The 17839-nt window shown below is 36.7% G+C and overlaps 1 protein-coding gene across 3 annotated transcripts in view; it reads right to left on the bottom strand.

Annotated features, from left to right (window-relative positions):
* The window catches only part of DNAJC13 (DnaJ heat shock protein family (Hsp40) member C13), a 163847-nt gene that overhangs the window by 42358 nt on the left and 103650 nt on the right, over positions 1-17839 (bottom strand). For all 3 annotated transcript variants that reach the window (XM_005201940.5, NM_001113745.3, XM_059890073.1), the window contains 10 exons: positions 17599-17683; positions 14598-14752; positions 13880-13925; positions 11844-11998; positions 10152-10353; positions 7047-7162; positions 5629-5707; positions 3572-3707; positions 1047-1231; positions 553-627 (listed from right to left, as the gene is read on the bottom strand). In XM_005201940.5, coding sequence (XP_005201997.2) covers positions 553-627; positions 1047-1231; positions 3572-3707; positions 5629-5707; positions 7047-7162; positions 10152-10353; positions 11844-11998; positions 13880-13925; positions 14598-14752; positions 17599-17683 — 1234 coding nt within the window. The remainder of the gene's footprint in view (positions 1-552; positions 628-1046; positions 1232-3571; positions 3708-5628; positions 5708-7046; positions 7163-10151; positions 10354-11843; positions 11999-13879; positions 13926-14597; positions 14753-17598; positions 17684-17839) is intronic.

The following is a 17839-nucleotide window of genomic DNA, read 5'->3' on the forward strand; positions in this document are numbered from 1 at the left end:
TCAAAAGCCTATACTGAATTGTTTAATATTCTAAATTTTGCTGGCATATACAAAAGGTCAAAAAGATGCATTTTACAGTGATCTTAATGTTCCTGATGGTTCTTCTACCAAAGAATTCAACAGAAAAGAAGAAAATGAAAACACTAGGTATGGGAGTGGGAAGTAAAGAAGGAATTAAGGAAGGGGATGGAAGATAAGTGAAACAAAAATGGAAAAATTACAGATGTTTGAAACTGGGTAAAGGGGACATGGGATTCATTATATCACTCTCTATTATAAGGAACAAAATTAAACCAACAGATTACATATGATTTAGCACAGTACTTATTAAAGTGTGATACACAGAATAACAGCATCAGTATCATCTGGGAATTCTGTTAGAAAAGCGTATTCTCAGGCCCCTACTCTAGACTTTATGAATCAGAAACTCTGGGCAGAGGACCTGGGAGGCAGACCTCAGCAACCCAGGTTTTAATGAGCCCTCAAAGTGATTCTAAAACAGACCTAACGTCTGAACTACTAGTCTAGCGTAATAGTGTGTTTCAGCCTTACCTGTACTGACATGTCACTTGGTTTACTAGAACGATTCAAGACAGCCACACAGCGACTAAATGCCTCTTGTAACACCTGCAGAGAAAGAAGTCTGCCGTTAACTCTCGAAGTTTGAAAAGCCTCTTCTGCTAGGAATAAAACATTAATTAACCTTCCAGTATTAGAAACTTGGCAAATAAGTGTTGGCTCAATTAACATTTGTTAAATAAATAAGTAAACAAAGAACCCTGCAGTTTTTTAAAAGCATCCTACTACACTATTTTGCAAGTAATATTAAGTTCACCAATTTTGAATCCAATATTCTCAAATTCATGTTATGCAATAAGGCTCCATTTATTTTAATTTTGGTATTAGAATATAAAGAACATGCTTATCTGTTGCAATAAATTAAAGAAACTGTATCAACTGTATTTGTACTTGGTGAATTTTTTATTGCTAAGAGACAGTTTGCCTAAACTAGCTTTAAGACAAGGACAAAGATCATTCCATATTACCTCAATTCCATTCTCCCGTCTAAGCTCTTCAGCATTGAGGGCTGAGCAGTTAACCGTATGGAAAGCCAGCTCTGCAGCAGCAGGCAACAATGGTGATTCTTTTGAGAAAAGGAGGTCATCTGAAGTTTCCATTGTTATAGTCCTAATTAGCATAGGGTATCCTGCATATTTATAAGGCTGTAAATCTGAAATAATCATGGTTTTAAGTTAATTTTTAATTACATTGTCAAAAAAAAGATTAAAACAGTCAACATCTTAAATGTTTCCTAATTCTAGTTTATATAAAGAAATTAAACTGAGTACAAATCCCTTGGATCTTTTCTACTAGCAAACTTGTTTGGTTGACCTCTCTAAAATGTTTCTACTAGAAAAAGAGTATTTCCTGGTAGATTAAAACTAAACTTTGTGTATAGTGGTTTTGATCCTTCGCAGAGTATCTACTTTCTGTACGGTCCATGTGATCTTTATAACTTTTACCTTTTGAGATGACCAATAATCTACTTTAAATTAATGCATTTTTAAGATAGCTTAAAAAAAAAAAAGCCCCTTGGAACTGGTCCTGGTAGTCCTAACACATACATACATAAGAAAGAGAGTGAATGAATTAATGTTAAGTTTTATCAGAGGACCCCCTACCCCAGAACTTACTGAGTATAAACTCCATTTGTGAAAAGTAGAAGACTGCGTAAAAAAAAATTCTCATATTGATAATACATAAAATGAGCTACAGCTGCACTATGGTGGCTAAAATAGTTATCAGCCAAAAAACAAACCAATGGTTTGAAAAAGACTTCTTTAGATTCATTCTCTTTAGTGATGTCATGTAACTAAATGTTTTACAAATGCTTTCTGTTGAGTTTATATGCAAAACTGAATCAATTTAATCACTGCTCTAATGTCCAAGCTGCTCAATCCCCATGATGTCCCCTCCAATAAACTGGAATCCTACTGCTGCTGCTGCTAGGTCGCTTCAGTCGTGTCCGACTCTGTGCGACCCCAGAGACGGCAGCCCACCAGGCTCCCCAATCCCTGGGATTCTCCAGGCAAGAACACTGGAATGGGTTGCCATTTCCTTCTCCAATGCATGCAAGTGAAAAGCAAAAGTGAAGTCACTCAGTTGTGTCCAACTCTCAGGGACCCCATGGACTGCAGCCTATCAGGCTCCTCCTTCCATGGATTGTCCAGGCAAGAGTACTGGAGTGGGTTGCCATTGCCGTCTCCAAAACTGGAATCCTACTTATCTTAAATTAAGCAACACTCCTATTTATTTCACATCTCTCATTATTCTCTCTTTTCTCCCATCATCCTACAGAGCAAATAGGTTTCCCATTTAGTGTGTAAGCCAAGTTTAGTTCCAAGCCAATGGACACCTGTTATACTGAACCTAAATCCAACTTCTCCAACAAAGTCTAAAAAATTTTCAATGTGCTCTGAGCTTTCTGGCTGCTATTGTTTAGCTACCACAAATCACCCTGAAAACAACACTGGAAATTCCCAATAACCTGTACCCTAAAATCACACCTATTTCATTTATAAAATTTTCAAAGTGTTTCATAAGATCAGAGGATTTTGACAGCTACCACAGAAAATGAAGTGTGAGGGGATATATATGATCATTTGAAAAGTCCCCCCTTGCCTTTATTTTTTTAAGATTTATTTATTTATTTTTTTGGCTGTGGTGGGTATTCTCTGTTGCACACGGGCTTTCTCCAGTTGCAAAAAGCAGTGTGCGGCTTCTCATTGTGGTGGCTTTTCCTGTTCGGAAGCATGGCTCTAGGTGCAAGGACTTCAGTAGCTGCAGCTTGCAGGCTCTAGAGCACGGGCTCAGCAGCTGTGGTGCACAGGCTCAGTCGCTCCAAGGCATGTGAAACATTCCCAGACAAAGGATCGGACCAGTGTCCCTTGCATTGGAAGGCGGATTCTTAACCACTGGACCACCAAGGAAGCTCTGTTGCTTTTTAAAAAACAGGGCACCCTAGATGTTTTCAGCCTTTAGAGGTTTACGGATAGGTGCAGTCTTACCAAAGACGTGATCCTTAACTTCCAGGTCCATTTTAGATCTCATTTAATATGTTTATTATTAAATGGCTAAAGACAAAACTAATCAAGTACCTCCACAGAACAGAAATGTCCTTTAAGAAGGAACAATGAAATCTTATTGAGAATGTAAACTACTAAAAACATAGGCAAGAATTGGAAGGTATGAAACAAACATTTTGGGTCTAACTACAGAAAACTACTCTTTTACTGTATTTAAAATGGAATTCCAAGAGTCTTCTGCATAATTAGAAATACGTAGGAGGAAGGTTCAAGAGGGAGGGGACATACGTATACTTATGGCTGATTCACAGTGTTGTACAGCAGAAACCAACACAACATTGTAAAGCAATTATGCTCCAATTAAAAATAAATTTAAAAATATAATAATAAAAAAAATATTAACCTCCCCCCTCAAAAGAAAGAAGAGGCAGAAACGAGGAACATGGTAGAATGAACTGGAGGAAAAATCGTAACATATGTCTTACCTTCTTTATGACGATTGAAGAGAATGCTCTGAGTTTTCAGAATTAAAATTATATTCTCTGGATCTGGTCCATCCATAATTTTTGCGGATTTGGTACATAAAAATTCATAGGCTTTATTTACCTTTTCAAACATATCCTGTATGTAACCAAAGACAATCAACCTTTAATTCAGAACATCTAAAATCACAACTTAGAACACAGCTAGTTTGTATTTTACTAGTAACTTTAGTTATTATTTTTTCTGTTTTTTATATTACGGAATTCATTCCAACTGGAATTTAGGTGGCATACTTTTCAGATGAAACAACTTTTTTTTTTCCCCAAAAAAGGTATTCAATGATCTCAATACCATTTATTGAAAATTATTTCTTCACTGGCTTATACCCTATGTTATATTAAATTCATACACACCAGATATAGTTTCTGAATTATTATAAAAATAGTTATAAGAGGTACTATTTTTTGAGCACTGTGGCAGGCACCCTGCTAAATGCTTTACATACATTATTTCACGTAATTCTCAAAACACTATATAAGGTAGGTACCCTTATTAACCTCATTTTTAAGAAGATGTTACATAACTTGCCTAAGGTCACAAAGCCCATTGCTGACAGAGCTAAGACTCACATTCATGTCTGACTCCTACATCCATGCTCTTAATTACTATTTTATAATGTTCCCTGATCTATATGTTGATCTTTGTGCCAGCAGAATACTGTTATTACTATCGTCGTTTTACAGAGTACTTAGTATCTGGTAGTTTAAGTCTAGAAATTTAATACTGATTTCAAAATTTCTTCCTATATTGATTGTTTTCTTTCCTAGAAATCTGAACTGCTTTAAATTTCTCAAAAAACGTCCCAGGTTTTTTGATTAAAACCACCTTAAGTACATAAAAGTGATGTTTTTTCCAATGCTATCTTCCTGCTCAGGAATACTGCCTATCTCTAATAAAAAACGCTAGGCTTGAATCAGGGGAAACTACCTGAAGTTTCTAGCAACAGACTATGAGCACTGGTTTTAGTGGTCCTTATGTGATTTTATGAGTGTCCACTGGCATTTTAGTAGGAAGCTGCAAAAGACAAGATCAGGGAATACTGGCAGCAGATGACTTTAACTCTGAACCAAATTTTCTGTTTTTTCATTAACAGTCATAAGAAGTTGGATGTTATTAGAAAGAAATAAATTATGCAAAGCAATCTGAGTGGCAATGGTTCACCAACAGATGAATTAAGTTCACCCATCTCTTGGCTGTCTTCAATTACTCATGTGACAGCTCATTAATTTTCAAACAAACATGGGTAAGGAAAGAGAAGAAAAACCTTAAGTTACTAGTCGTGCTTCCCCAGTGGCGCAGCTGATAAAGAACCCGCCTGCCAATGCAGGAGAAGCCAAGAAATGTGGGTTTGATCCCTAGGTCAGGAAGACCCACTGGAGAAGGAAATGGCAACCTGCTAGGGTATTACTTAGGAGAAGGCAATGGCACCCCATTCCAGTACTCTTGCCTGGAAAATCCCATGGACGGAGGAGCCTGGTAGGCTGCAGTCCATGAGGTCGCTAAGAGTCGGATACGACTGAGCGATTTCACTTTTACTTTTCACTTTCATGCACTGGAGAAGGAAATGGCAACCCACTCCAGTGTCTTTGCCTGGAGAATCCCAGGGACGGGGGAGCCTGGTGGGCTGCCGTCTATGGGGTCACACAGAGTCAGACACGACTGAAGTGATTTAGCAGTAGCAGTAGCAGCAGAGTATTACTTATTCTTGTCTGTAAAATTCCATGGACAGAGGACCCTGGTGGGCTATAGTCCATGGGATCACAAAGAGTGAGACATGAGTGAGCACAGACACACTAGTCAAAGAGCAATCCTTTTGATAAAATGAGAGATGACCATTTATGCAAAAAACCAGCACGTCGATCAGAAGTTAATTTAACATATACTAGACATATATTATGAGGCAGACACTGGTGCATAAGTATATCTTTTCTCTACCTGACATGGCAGTAGAACAAAAGCAAGTCAACCCCAAGGCCCTAACTCCAAAGGCAGTACATACCCTCCCTTCTGGATTCTTATCAGGATGATATTTCTGGGCAAGTCTGAAGTAAGCTTTTCTAATTTTGCTCTCATCATGCCTGCAAAATAGGAAAACTGTTTCATGAATTGAGTAACATGCAAGAAAAATGTTTACACAATCATCTAAAATGATTATTTTAAGAACCTTACTTTTATTGTGTATGATCATATATTAGGCACCTAATTAAACCAGTAAGACTAAGTAAGGTTATTCTTTTTTAAAAAATATCTTTTAAATTTATCTATTTTAATTGAAGGATAATTACAATATTGTGATAGTTTCTGTTATGAATCAGCTATTGGTATACATGTGTCCCCTCCATCCTGAAACTCCCTCACAATTCCTCCTCACCCTATCTCCCCAGGTCTACACAGAGCACCAGCTTTGGATGCCCTGCTTCACGCATCAAACTCTCACTGGTTATCTATTTTACATATGGTAATGTATATGTTTCAATGCTATTCTCTCAAATTATCCCACCCTCTTCTTCTGCTGAGTCCAAAAGTCTGTTCTTTACATCTGTGTAGTTTGTTGCCCTATATGTAGGGTCATCGATAAAGATTATTCTTATGTATTATCTTTACCATTAAAAAATAAAAAATTATTTATACAAGGTTACCATATTCACTTCAAATTACAAAACCATATTTGGGGTTCAAATAACTAAGAATTATTTTTAAACCAACTTTTCAAAATGTCACTTCAAACTATAATTCTAAGTTATTTTAACTTTCAGTTCAGTTCAGTCACTCAGTCGTGTCTGACTCTGCATTCCCATGGACTGCAGCACACCAGGCTTCCCTGTCCATCACCAACTCTCAGAGCTTGCTCAAACTCATGCCCATTGAGTCCATGATGCCACCCAACCATCTCATCCTCTGTCATCCCCTTTTCCTCCTGCCTTAATCTTTCCCAACATCGGGGTCTTTTCTAATCAATCAGTTCTTTGTATCAGGTGGCCAAAGTATTGGAGCTTTGGCATCAGTCCTTCAAAAGAATATTCAGGACTGATTTCCTCTAGGATGGACTGGTTGGATCTCCTTGCTGTCCAAGGGACTCTCAAGAGTCTTTTCCAACACCACAGTTCAAAAGCATCAATTTTTCGACACTCAGCTTTCTTTATGGTCCAACTCTCACATCTATACATGACTACTGGAAAAACCATAGCTTCAACTATCAGAACCTTTGTCGGTAAAATTTTAACTTTCAGCCTACACTTAAAATGTTTTTTTTTTCTATCATATGTATTCTACTATAAAACTTCACTGATTAATTAATAAATCTGCATTCTTTCCTATACGTCATTTACTATCCTAGACACACTGCTATCAAATGTCTTCCTCAGGTATAAGACAAATTGCAAGAAGAGGGGAAAGATGATAATGAAAATAACTCACGGTCCCTGTCCTTGAGGGAGATTAAGCAGTTCATAAGCATCATCTATTGACATTGTAGGTGGCTTCTTTTCTACTTCCTTCTTCCAGGCATCAAGGGTATCTTTTAGAAGCTTGACCTTAAAGACAGAATTAAAATTTATGTTTAGCAGCAGCAGCAAAGTAAAACTATTTTAGAATATAATTTGTAAGTTACGAAATTGCTGTGTTATATTTACTTAAATTGACATTTTAGGCTAAACAACGAACAGCCCTCTAAATACAAATAACCAAAATTCCCTTCTAGTATTGTTAAATGTTAAGTAGCAAAGTATTTGTTATGGGGCTATTATTTTTTTAAAGTGGTATCTTAATTCTCTGCCAATTTTTGCCTCTCCTTTTAATTGTTAAATAAAGTATGGAAAATGTAGGAATTAGTAATGAACGGGCAAAAATAAGAGTGTCCCAGGAATTAATGCTATGTTTTTTATGTGAACTCTCAGTTGAACTCTCAGTTAATCTTACCAACCACCACAGGAATAGCTGCTATTAGTAGTAACAGCACTATTATCATACCTGAGATTTAGAGAAGCCAAGCAATACGCTCAATAATATGTTGTTGTTGTTTAGTTGCTAAGTCATGTCCAACTTTCTACAACCCCATGGATTGTATAGCCCATCAGGTTCCTCTGTCCACGAGATTTCCCAGGCACGAATACTGGAGTGGATTGCCATTTCCTTCTTTAAAGGATTTTCCCAACCCAGGGATCAAACCCATGTCTCCTGTACAGCAGGCGGATTCTTTACCTCTGAGTCACCTAGTAAGTAAGTGAAGTCGCTCAGTCGTGTCTGACTCTTTGCGACCCCATGGACTGTAGCCTACCAGGCTCCTCTGTCCATGGGATTTTCCAGGCAATAGTACTGGGTGGATTGCCATTTCCTTCTCCAGCAGATCTTCCCAACCCAGGGATCGAACCAGAGTCTCCTGCATTGTAGACAGATGCTTTACCATCTGAGCCACCAGAGAAGCCCATAAATAGGTGACCCACAAAGAGCTTGTCCAGGATTAGAAACCGGAACCTTACACACCCAAACAGATAATCATACCCTAGACCGATGAGCTATTAATCACCAAACAAACTCAACCCCAGACTGCCTAACTTCAGCATCTGTGAGTTTAATCAATCTCTTATAAAGACAAGCTCCCACCAAGCTATTATAATATGTAATTATATTATATAATTACATAATCTCTTAGTATATTATATAATTATATAATCTCTTAATAGATTGAGAAGATTAAGAAGAGGTGGCAAGAACACACAGAACTATGCAACAAAAGGTCTTAATGACCGAGATAAGTATGATGGTGTGATCACTCACCTAGAGCCAGGCATCCTGGAGCATGAAGTCAAGTTGGCCTTAGGAAACACTACTATAAATGAAGCTAGTGGAAGAGATGGAATTCCAGCTGAGCTATTTTAAATCCTAAAAGATGATGCTGTTAAAGTGCTGAATTCAATATGTCAGCAAACTTAGAAAACTAAGCGTGGCCACAGGACTGGAAAAAGGTCAGTTTTCATTCCAATCCCAAAGAAGGGCAATGTCAAAGAATGTTCAAACTACCATACAACTGCACTCCTTTCACCTGCTAATAAGGTTATGCTCAAAATTCTTCAAGTGAGGCTTCAGGCAGTATGTGAACTGAGACTTTCCAAATATACAAACTGGGTTTAGGAAAGGCAGAGGAATTTGTTCGATCATGGAGAAACCAAGGGAGTTCCAGAAACACACCTACTTCTGCTTCATTGACTACACTAAAGCCTCTAACTATGTGGATCACAAGAAACTGTGGAAAATTCCTAAGAAATGGGACTACCAGACCACCTTGTCTCCTGAGAAAACTGTACGCAGGTAGAGAAGCAACAGTTAGAACTGGACATGAAACAATAGACTGGTTTAAAATTGGCAAAGGAGTACGTCAAGGCTGTATACTGTCATCCTGCTTACTTGACTTCTATGCAGTGTACATCATGCAAAATGCCAGGCTGGATGAAGCACAAGATAGAATCAAGACTGCTGGGAGAAGTACCAACAACCTCAAATATGCGGATAATACCACTCTAAAGGCAGAAAGCAAAGAGGGAACTAAAGAGCCTTCTGATGAGGGTGAAAGGGGAGAGTGAAAAAGCTAGCTTGAAACCCAACATTCAAAAAACAAAGACCATGGCATCCAGACCCATCCCTTCATGGCAAAAGAAGGGGAAAGAGCAAAAGCAGTGACAGATTTTATTTTCCTGGGCTCCAAAATCACTGTGGACAGTGACCACAGGCATGAGATTAAAAGATGCTTGCTCCTTGGAAGGAAAGCTATGACACATCTAAACAGCATATTTAAAAGCAGAGACATAACTTAGCTGACAAAGGTCCGGACAGTCAAAAATATGGTTTTCCCAACAGTTATGTACAATGTGAGAATTGGACCATGAAGAAGGCTGAGCACCAAAAAACTGATGCTTCTGAATTGTGGTGTTGGAGAAGACTCTTGAGAGCCCTTTGGAGAGCAAGGAGATCAAGCCAGTCAATCCTAAAGGAAATCAACCTTAAATATCCATTGGAAGGACTGATGCTGAAGCTGAAGCTCCAATATAACCTGATGGCAAACAGCTGATGCAATGAAAAAGGACCCGATGCTGGGAACAACTCAGGGCATGAGGAAGTGGGGGCAACAGAGGATGAGATGGTTGGATAGCATTACCAACTCAGTGGATGTGAGTTTTAGCAAACTCCAGGAGGGTGAAGGGAGGGAAGCCTGGTGTGCTGCAAGGCGCCATGGAGTTGAAAAGAGTCAGACACAACTTAGCGATGAAACTTCAACAAATTTTGTTATATGTATGAAATTGAGTTTGTTTTTGTCAGAAAAGATCAAGATTGTAAAGTCCTTTTATGCTCCCTGAAAAAACTGTCTTTCAGCTTAGGATTTACCCAAATACACTCAAATTACAGAGTGCTTAAGTAAAAAGAACTATTTAAGAAATCTATTATCCTTCTTAGAAAGAAGAAATACCCAGAAGCGATTAGAGGTTATTTTTATGATTTAAGAAGGCACAAATTAATCTGCTGACTTACCGGGTCTTTAATTGGCCAATCTGGAAACCGGAGTGTATCACAAAGTTGTTTGAGATAATAAATATTACAAAATAGTTCATTTTCTAGTTGTGGGTAGTTGATAACTGGGATGGGACAATATTGATAAAGTGCTCTTGTGTTACTCTGAAGACGAGGTGTGAAATCAGCAAGATGGGCAGCAATCTTCTCTATCATGAGCCGCCTACAATTAGAAAAGTCTCCAAGCATTATGATGGAATTATTTATTTTAAAAAATATTTACTTACTTGGTTGTACCAGATCTTAATAGAGACATGTGAGACCTAGTTCCCTGACCAGGGATTGAAACTGGGCCCTCTGGATTCGGAGCATGGAGCCTTAACCACAGGAACAACAGGGAAGTCCCTATTTTATTTTGTATTTTAAAGAAAAGTTTACGACAGGAAATCATGCAAGATAATTACATGGATCTTCTTCAGAGTAATTCAGTTATTGACCTAAAATGAGAGCTTAAGAATGTTACTCAGAGTGTTCTAAATTTATTGTGTACAAACACTCTATGGATATAAATTTGTTTGTAGTACTACCTATAGAGAAGACCAAAGAGAAAAAGACTGAGAATACCAACCCTTCTTACTGAAAATTCAGTCATTAGACGGTCAAAAGGTATGGAATCTGCATGCATGAGGGCACAGACATGGAATCAAGTCAGCTCTCTCCCCAAAGAAGCTCACTCTGTGGGCTTTATTTTAGTTAAATTAGCACAACCTAGGATCTGGCCCTCAGCTAAGCAGAAACCGGATTGGCTCAGGATACACAAAGCTATATCCTTTAGATGAGGGACTCATACCAACCAATCTCAGAAGAAAAATATTACACAGAATAATTATAATAAACTTATTCATATTGCTATACATTTGTTCCCAGTGAAAAATATGACAGTCATACAGAATATATTCAAATTGGTGACTAGTACATGTCAAGCCTATAGGTCAAACTATTAGAGAAGCCAAATGATGACCAGCAGGTAGCACTGTGAGTGTGGGCCAGCCAAAAAAAGAGTGGGTAACTGACTCAGAAAATCAACTGCCATCCAGCTAGGAAGACTGAGGGGTTGTCCAGAGAGGCAAACTTGACACTGGAATCATGAACTGCCAAGTCTTTACCAGACACAGCCTGTATGGATACTGATATCTGCTTCTGGGCCTCTCCTTTTTCTTGGTGGAAAATGGACTTTACTATGGCATTCCTCTGGCAACTTCCAGATTACGGTCAATGTGTGCTGGCTAGCACACATTGAAATTAAATTAAATTTCAATTTAATTAAAATGACTCTAGGTATCTCTAGTCCGATCTACTTTTGTGGGCATAGTTTTTAAATGGGACACAGTTCTATTTCCAAATACTCAGAAGAAGTGTCTTAATTTAAGCCCCATATGTCCCTTACATATACATTAATTCATTGCCTGAAAGTCCAGTGGCAATAGGCTCCATACCCTTATGTAAAACTCTACTAAGGTAACAGTAATTTTGTCACATCACGTTAGAACAAGAAAAAAGCTGAGGGCCTTGTGAACAAGTCACTTGATTTGGCACCAATGACTACTGTAGCTTGAGATTAAGCAACTACTAAAAGTAAATCTTTTCACAGAAGTCAAATCAGAAGGCAAAAGGTTGAGAGTCTGTATAAAATACAATCGACTGGCTATTTACCTCATTTCACTGCTCCAGATTGCTTCTGGAGTATCAAATTCTCCTAGAAAGATCTCAGAAAACTTTTCAGGCTCGTAATTTTCTAAGTAACAAACCATTGCTTCTGGTAGAATGTGCCCAAGTATACTTCTCTGAAAAATATCCTGTCCTTTTGTCTTTAAAACAAAACAAAACATAGTTAGAAACACTTTAAAACTTTAGTTATCTTCCAGTTTTCTACTAAATGAATTGGGATTAGAGAACATTTTAAGAAGCTAATTGGAACATACTGCTTTTATGCTTTGGAAATTTGATGGAAAAAAATGGCAAAATGAGAAGAGTAAGGTTCCTGGTATGAACTGCCTTGGAATGAGCTCCAAGATGGAACTTGTATCTAGCCCTGCAGCAGCCTTAATTCTCCTCAGGGGTCAGGTACTGCCAACATTATTTAGGGCATTTGGCCTCTGACCATGTGTAATGGTAGTGACCAACAAAAGGAAAACCCAGCAAAGATTTACATCAATTATTCTGTTACACTGTTGGCAGTAGTTCCCAACCTACACTTGCTTCTGTTTTCAAAAATAAGTCTAGAAAAATCAAGATCTTAAAGCCTATCCTCATGATGTGTGGATAAAACTTAGATGGAGAATTTCTATTAAAAGTAATTATAATTAATGGTATTAAGAACTTCATATTCTCTGGTTGGCCAAATGGAGTCAGGGTAATGTTCATACTTTTATCACGGTAAATTTTTAAACTCATTTCTTTACCTAACTTGGGGGGGAACCCCTAAGTACTATAAATACTTTTCTTATTTCCTTCTAGGCAAACTGAGGACATTTTATTCCTCTAGGATCTGACAAAGAAGTGAAAAAAGCCCACATATGATTTTACTACTTAGTGCACAGACAAATTAGATGATGAATATTTTCAGGCTTTTTACTAATAAAAGCCATAAATTCACTGTTAAACTTTTAGGCGAAGAACTGCTGTTCTGTCCTTTAGAATACTATTATTTGTTTCTACATCTAGAGTTCTGTTATAAACAAACAGTGTTTTGCTGTAATTATTCAAAATAGTTAGGTGAAATGATTTTATAATATAAAATTTGAAAAAGATTACATATACATAACTGCACAGAGAAAAGGGGAAAAAAAGAATGACAAAAGTGCTTTATGTTGCATTAATGTGGTAGCATTAGACCCAACTTTTTAAGAAACTTGTTATTCTCATTTTCTATTTGTATAGAGCTATGGAAACCATACTTCCATGGGCATCACTTTAATATTGTTAGATTGTAGATAGATTACTTTCTAGGGTTTTACTGGCTTCTCTATAAAACATGCAGTTTTGGTCTTGTGTCTGTTGTCAAAGTAATGTAACACTCCTTGGTTAGTCTCTTAAACAGAGGTCCAGTTTCGATTTATACCACTCTCAATAAAATCTGAAAATCAATGTTTCATGAAAAGTCTAACAAAATTTCAAACAAGATTCAGTTATTTATTTGCAGTAAACATTTCTGCAAAATGTAGGTCAAAGTTACATTTGTCAAAGCTACCGGGATAAAGTCTCATTTTTTATATTCCTATTATTCCTCCCCAAGTAAAATGGCAAGAATACTTGAGAGCACCTGAAAAAGTAAGTAGCCTCAAAATAAAAACTTAGCACTTCTCCCACACTGGGATCTGAACAAAAAGAATGTGAAAGTCTTACTGAATCTGAGCTGACTATATGAGACTCAGGCATATAATGAATTATTTACTACCACTACTAATTAAATTTTACACAAAGGGAACAAGTTATACTCATAGATAGCAAATGTCAGGTTATACTCATATCTGTAATTTATATATTAAGTCTAATAGGCAATATTTATTTGAAAACATTAGCTTAGACTTTCTTTGTGCAAGGTACCACAAGGAAAGCAAAATTTGAATAAAAGAATATCTGCCTTCAAGTGCTTATAAGCCAATAAACATATACAACTTAGGAAACGTTAGTACCAGGACAGGTTCCCCAGTATTAAGTCCCATATTCAGAGGATTAATCTGGCTTACCTCTTCTGACTTGAAGGCCTGTTTGGTATGTGTGTACTTCAAAAATCTAGGGGGAAAAAAAACTACTTATCAGGTACAGGAACTGATTTAGATTTAATAACCTTAATTTTCTAAGACTGGGTTTTTTTTTGAAGTATAGTTGATTTACTATGTTGTGCCAGTCTCTACTGTATGGTGAAATGACTCAGTTATACACATATATTCTTTTTTTATATTATTTTCTATTACAGTTTATCACAGGATATTGAATATAGTTCCCTGTGCTATACAGTAGGACCCTGCTGACTAAGACCAGATCTTTTTTATAAATAAAAGCCATAAAAAAAGGCTCTTAAACTTGTAAATCCATATTCTCAAACTGCTGAATTTTTATTTAAGGCAAGATTTATATGAATTAGAAAAAATTTTTAATGATGGTCATATAATAATTATATAATAAAAAAATTACTCAATTTTAAGAAAAAAGCAAAATGTAAAACAATATAAATACATTAAATCTGTATGATTAAAATACTAGATGATGATACAATTTTTATGTTAGATGTGGTAAAATGGTGTGATTCTGAAAAACTTTTCCCCAATCTTCTAATTTTCAAATTTTCAGATATATAAACACCTCTTAAAATGAAAAATATAATAAAGGCAATGGTATGCTCACAAAACATAAATTCAATAAATCTGTCCATGTACAATTCAAATAATTTCAAATAAATTTTACCGAGCAACAGGAAGCACATTGGAACCTGTATACATCATGATGAAGAAAAATACTCCACTTAGATAAAGTCGAGGTAACTGTGGGTTATCTTGCATAATATGGTATAACAAAATAGCAACCTTCTCAACAAGGATAGGGTCAAAGGTCAACAGTAGCTAAAAAAAAGAAATAAAATGTTTTTGTTACTGGGCTATTAAAACTTGCAACATCATCATTCATCTTAGGTTTTATGCATTTCATGTGCTTAAGTTACAGTTTCTCCTAAGTAGAAAGTGGTGGTGATGGTTTAGTCGCTAAACCAGATCTTGAGATCTGTGGACTGTAGCCTGCCAGACTCCTCTGTCCATGGGATTCTCCAGGCAAGAATACTGGAGTGGGTTGCCATTTCCTTCTCCAGGGGATCTTCCCAACACAGGACTTGAACCTGGGTCTCCTGCATTGCAGGCAGATGATTTACCAACTGAGCTAAGAGGGAAGCCAAGCAGTAAGTAGTAAAATAAAAATCAGATTGACTCAGTATGTTTGTCTACCAGCTTCTAAGCAGATTTGAAAAATATTTTATAGATTTAATGCAGAGACAGTAAAATATTAATAGAGAAGTAATCAAGACTTATTCATTAAAAGCCCAACCATGCCTGAAGCTGTTTTGTTTGATTAGAGGGAAAATTGTTTTCTGGGCAGGACTCTTCCTGAATGGACTTCTCTGTTAATGACAAAAGGAAAAAGAAGAGTAGCTACACTTTGGGTTAGTTTCAGGTCAGTTTATTTGAAATGAAGCATCCTGTGAAGACTATTTGGGAACTCAAAGAACTGAGCAGAGCACAGCTTTCAGGGGAACAGCACTAAAAACAATAGTGCAAGTGCAGGTACCAGGCAAGAGGGTAACCAAATACCAGTAGGGCTGCTACTATCAGACGGTACCAAGAGATGCCATCTCCAGAAATCTGAGCTAGCAATACTGAAGGAACTATCTGGAATCTCTGGAATGCATCTGGACTAATTAAAAAAAAAAAGTGTCAAGTACTGCTATGACTAAACATGTGATAAATTTAGTAAGTTTTATCTTAACAAAAGTAACATTTCAATTTGCTATGAACACTTACTTTCGAGGAATCCCCAATTTGGAGTCAAACGCTACCAGTAAAAAAATTACAATAATGAAAATAAGTATTAGCTCAGACTAGGGGTCAAAGTTCTAGATTCAGTATATGAGACTGCATAGCCATATGTCTTCAAGTAATTTACTTTTTTCTGTTTTTGGTGTCTTATCTATTCAACAAGGTATTTAGATTATACATAGTAAAATAGTACTAGGACGTATTTTACAAAAGAAAAACTGAGACATAATAACATAGGATTTTTCCTAGAGTTAATGGTGTTAAGATTAGACATCACTCTAACAAAAATATGGCAATTAACAAGCAACAACCTAGAATATCTGAAATAGTGACTATACCATAAAACTTAGGATATTCATTTGCTACATCCTAGACCATTCCAAAAATCCTGAAGCTGTATTAGATGGTTAAACTGGTTATTGCTCTTATAGTCAAATGATGTACAGAAACCTGTATCGAGCAATGTAGATAGATAATGTTCCTGAAAAACACTACAGCTTCCTAACTATGCTTTGCAAGAATAAGGCCTCCCAGAATATAGAAAATTAAGTGAAAACAAAAACAGCTTCTAAGAAACTTTTTTATTTTAAGGGTATAAAAAAATACAGGAGGCACAAACTGCTTAAAAGCAGCTAGGTTTATCAATAAATTTCTTCTATCATTCTATTGATACTTGTTCAGATATTACCAAGAACTTTTGGTTAATTAAAATATATCTTCCCCTCAAAACTTCATGGTACGCTGACCACATCTCTTAAAATTTGTTTTTCAGTCAATCCTTCCTGGCCCGAAATTCAACCTTGTTTACATCTACTTCTTTTCTCTCAGTTTGTAAGTATTGGAAAATGTTTGGCAGAGGCAGATGTTTTAGGCACAGTCCTTTATCTACATGAGGAGAGAGGCCAGGATGGAAAACAAACCCTTCTCCTGTACCATGTCACATGTGCAGCTACAGAGACATCTAGGCTAGGGTGGTAGTAGCTGCAAGAAGTAACTGCAGTGCTCTTCAGAAGAGTACACGAACACTGAAAAGCTGGCAAGCTTAAACAACAGAAGTTGGGGAAGATTTTTTTTAAAGTTGATAGGGCCCTGTCACTGTCATATTCCAAGTTTTTTTTCATTACCAGTGACTTTCACAGGCACCTATTATGTATCTGTGAACATAAAATGATACTGAGTAACTCTCCTCTCCCTTCTCACACCAAAGTACAACTGAAAGATACAAACTGCACAAGTTACTGACATATTTTAAAGTCACAAAATGTGTGGTTAATATAAAAAATTAGATCTGACAACAGAATAATCAATAGATAGGGAAAACAATGACCTGAAATCTCAAGGAACTGACTTAGTTGGGGCTCATCTTGAGTTTAGGCAGCTTACTTCCCACAGAGTAGAATAACAATAAGGAATAAATAAAAGATACTTTAGTACATCCAATATAATTTCAACTCAATACTCTGGATCAGCTGAGATCCATGGAAACATATAACTAAGAAGACTCAAAATGCTGACAAGACTGCTGCATCCATGTCTTGAGATATAATCCAGCACGTCTACATATGTGGCCTGCTGTATGCTTCCCTACAACAGTACCCCTAAAAACACCATCATGCACCATAAAATTGAGCATGTCACCTTTCTGTTATTATGTTGTTGTGATTTTTAAGAACAGATAATCAAAAAAACATCTTGAGAAAATTCTGGAGCCTGGAGGCTTCCCAATTCTAGGCTCTTGGATGTACACCCTTCCACAGTAATTCATGTTTTTTGAAAATGGAACAGACTACAATAAAACAAAGACCGGTGCTCACAATACAGTTAAATAAGGGAAAACGATTCTGAAAATATTATTCCTAGTTTATTACATAAAAGTAACTTACCTGAATAATATGGGGAAGGCAAGCATTGTCTGACAATAATCTTTTCACTCTGGGTAAAGGCCGAATGATGGCATTATCTTGATCCCTAGAAAAATATTTTCTACGGTTAATATTTAATTTAATACCTTTATTAAAATTTGTATGTTCAGAGAATGTGGCATTCTACTAGGCATGAAGCATGTTACCTTATGTTTTTGTTAATGAAGACTAAGCTCTCATACAGCTGGGAACATGATTAGGT

Source organism: Bos taurus, chromosome 1, assembly GCF_002263795.3.
Source record: "Bos taurus isolate L1 Dominette 01449 registration number 42190680 breed Hereford chromosome 1, ARS-UCD2.0, whole genome shotgun sequence".
In the NCBI taxonomy this organism is placed as follows: domain Eukaryota; kingdom Metazoa; phylum Chordata; class Mammalia; order Artiodactyla; family Bovidae; genus Bos; species Bos taurus.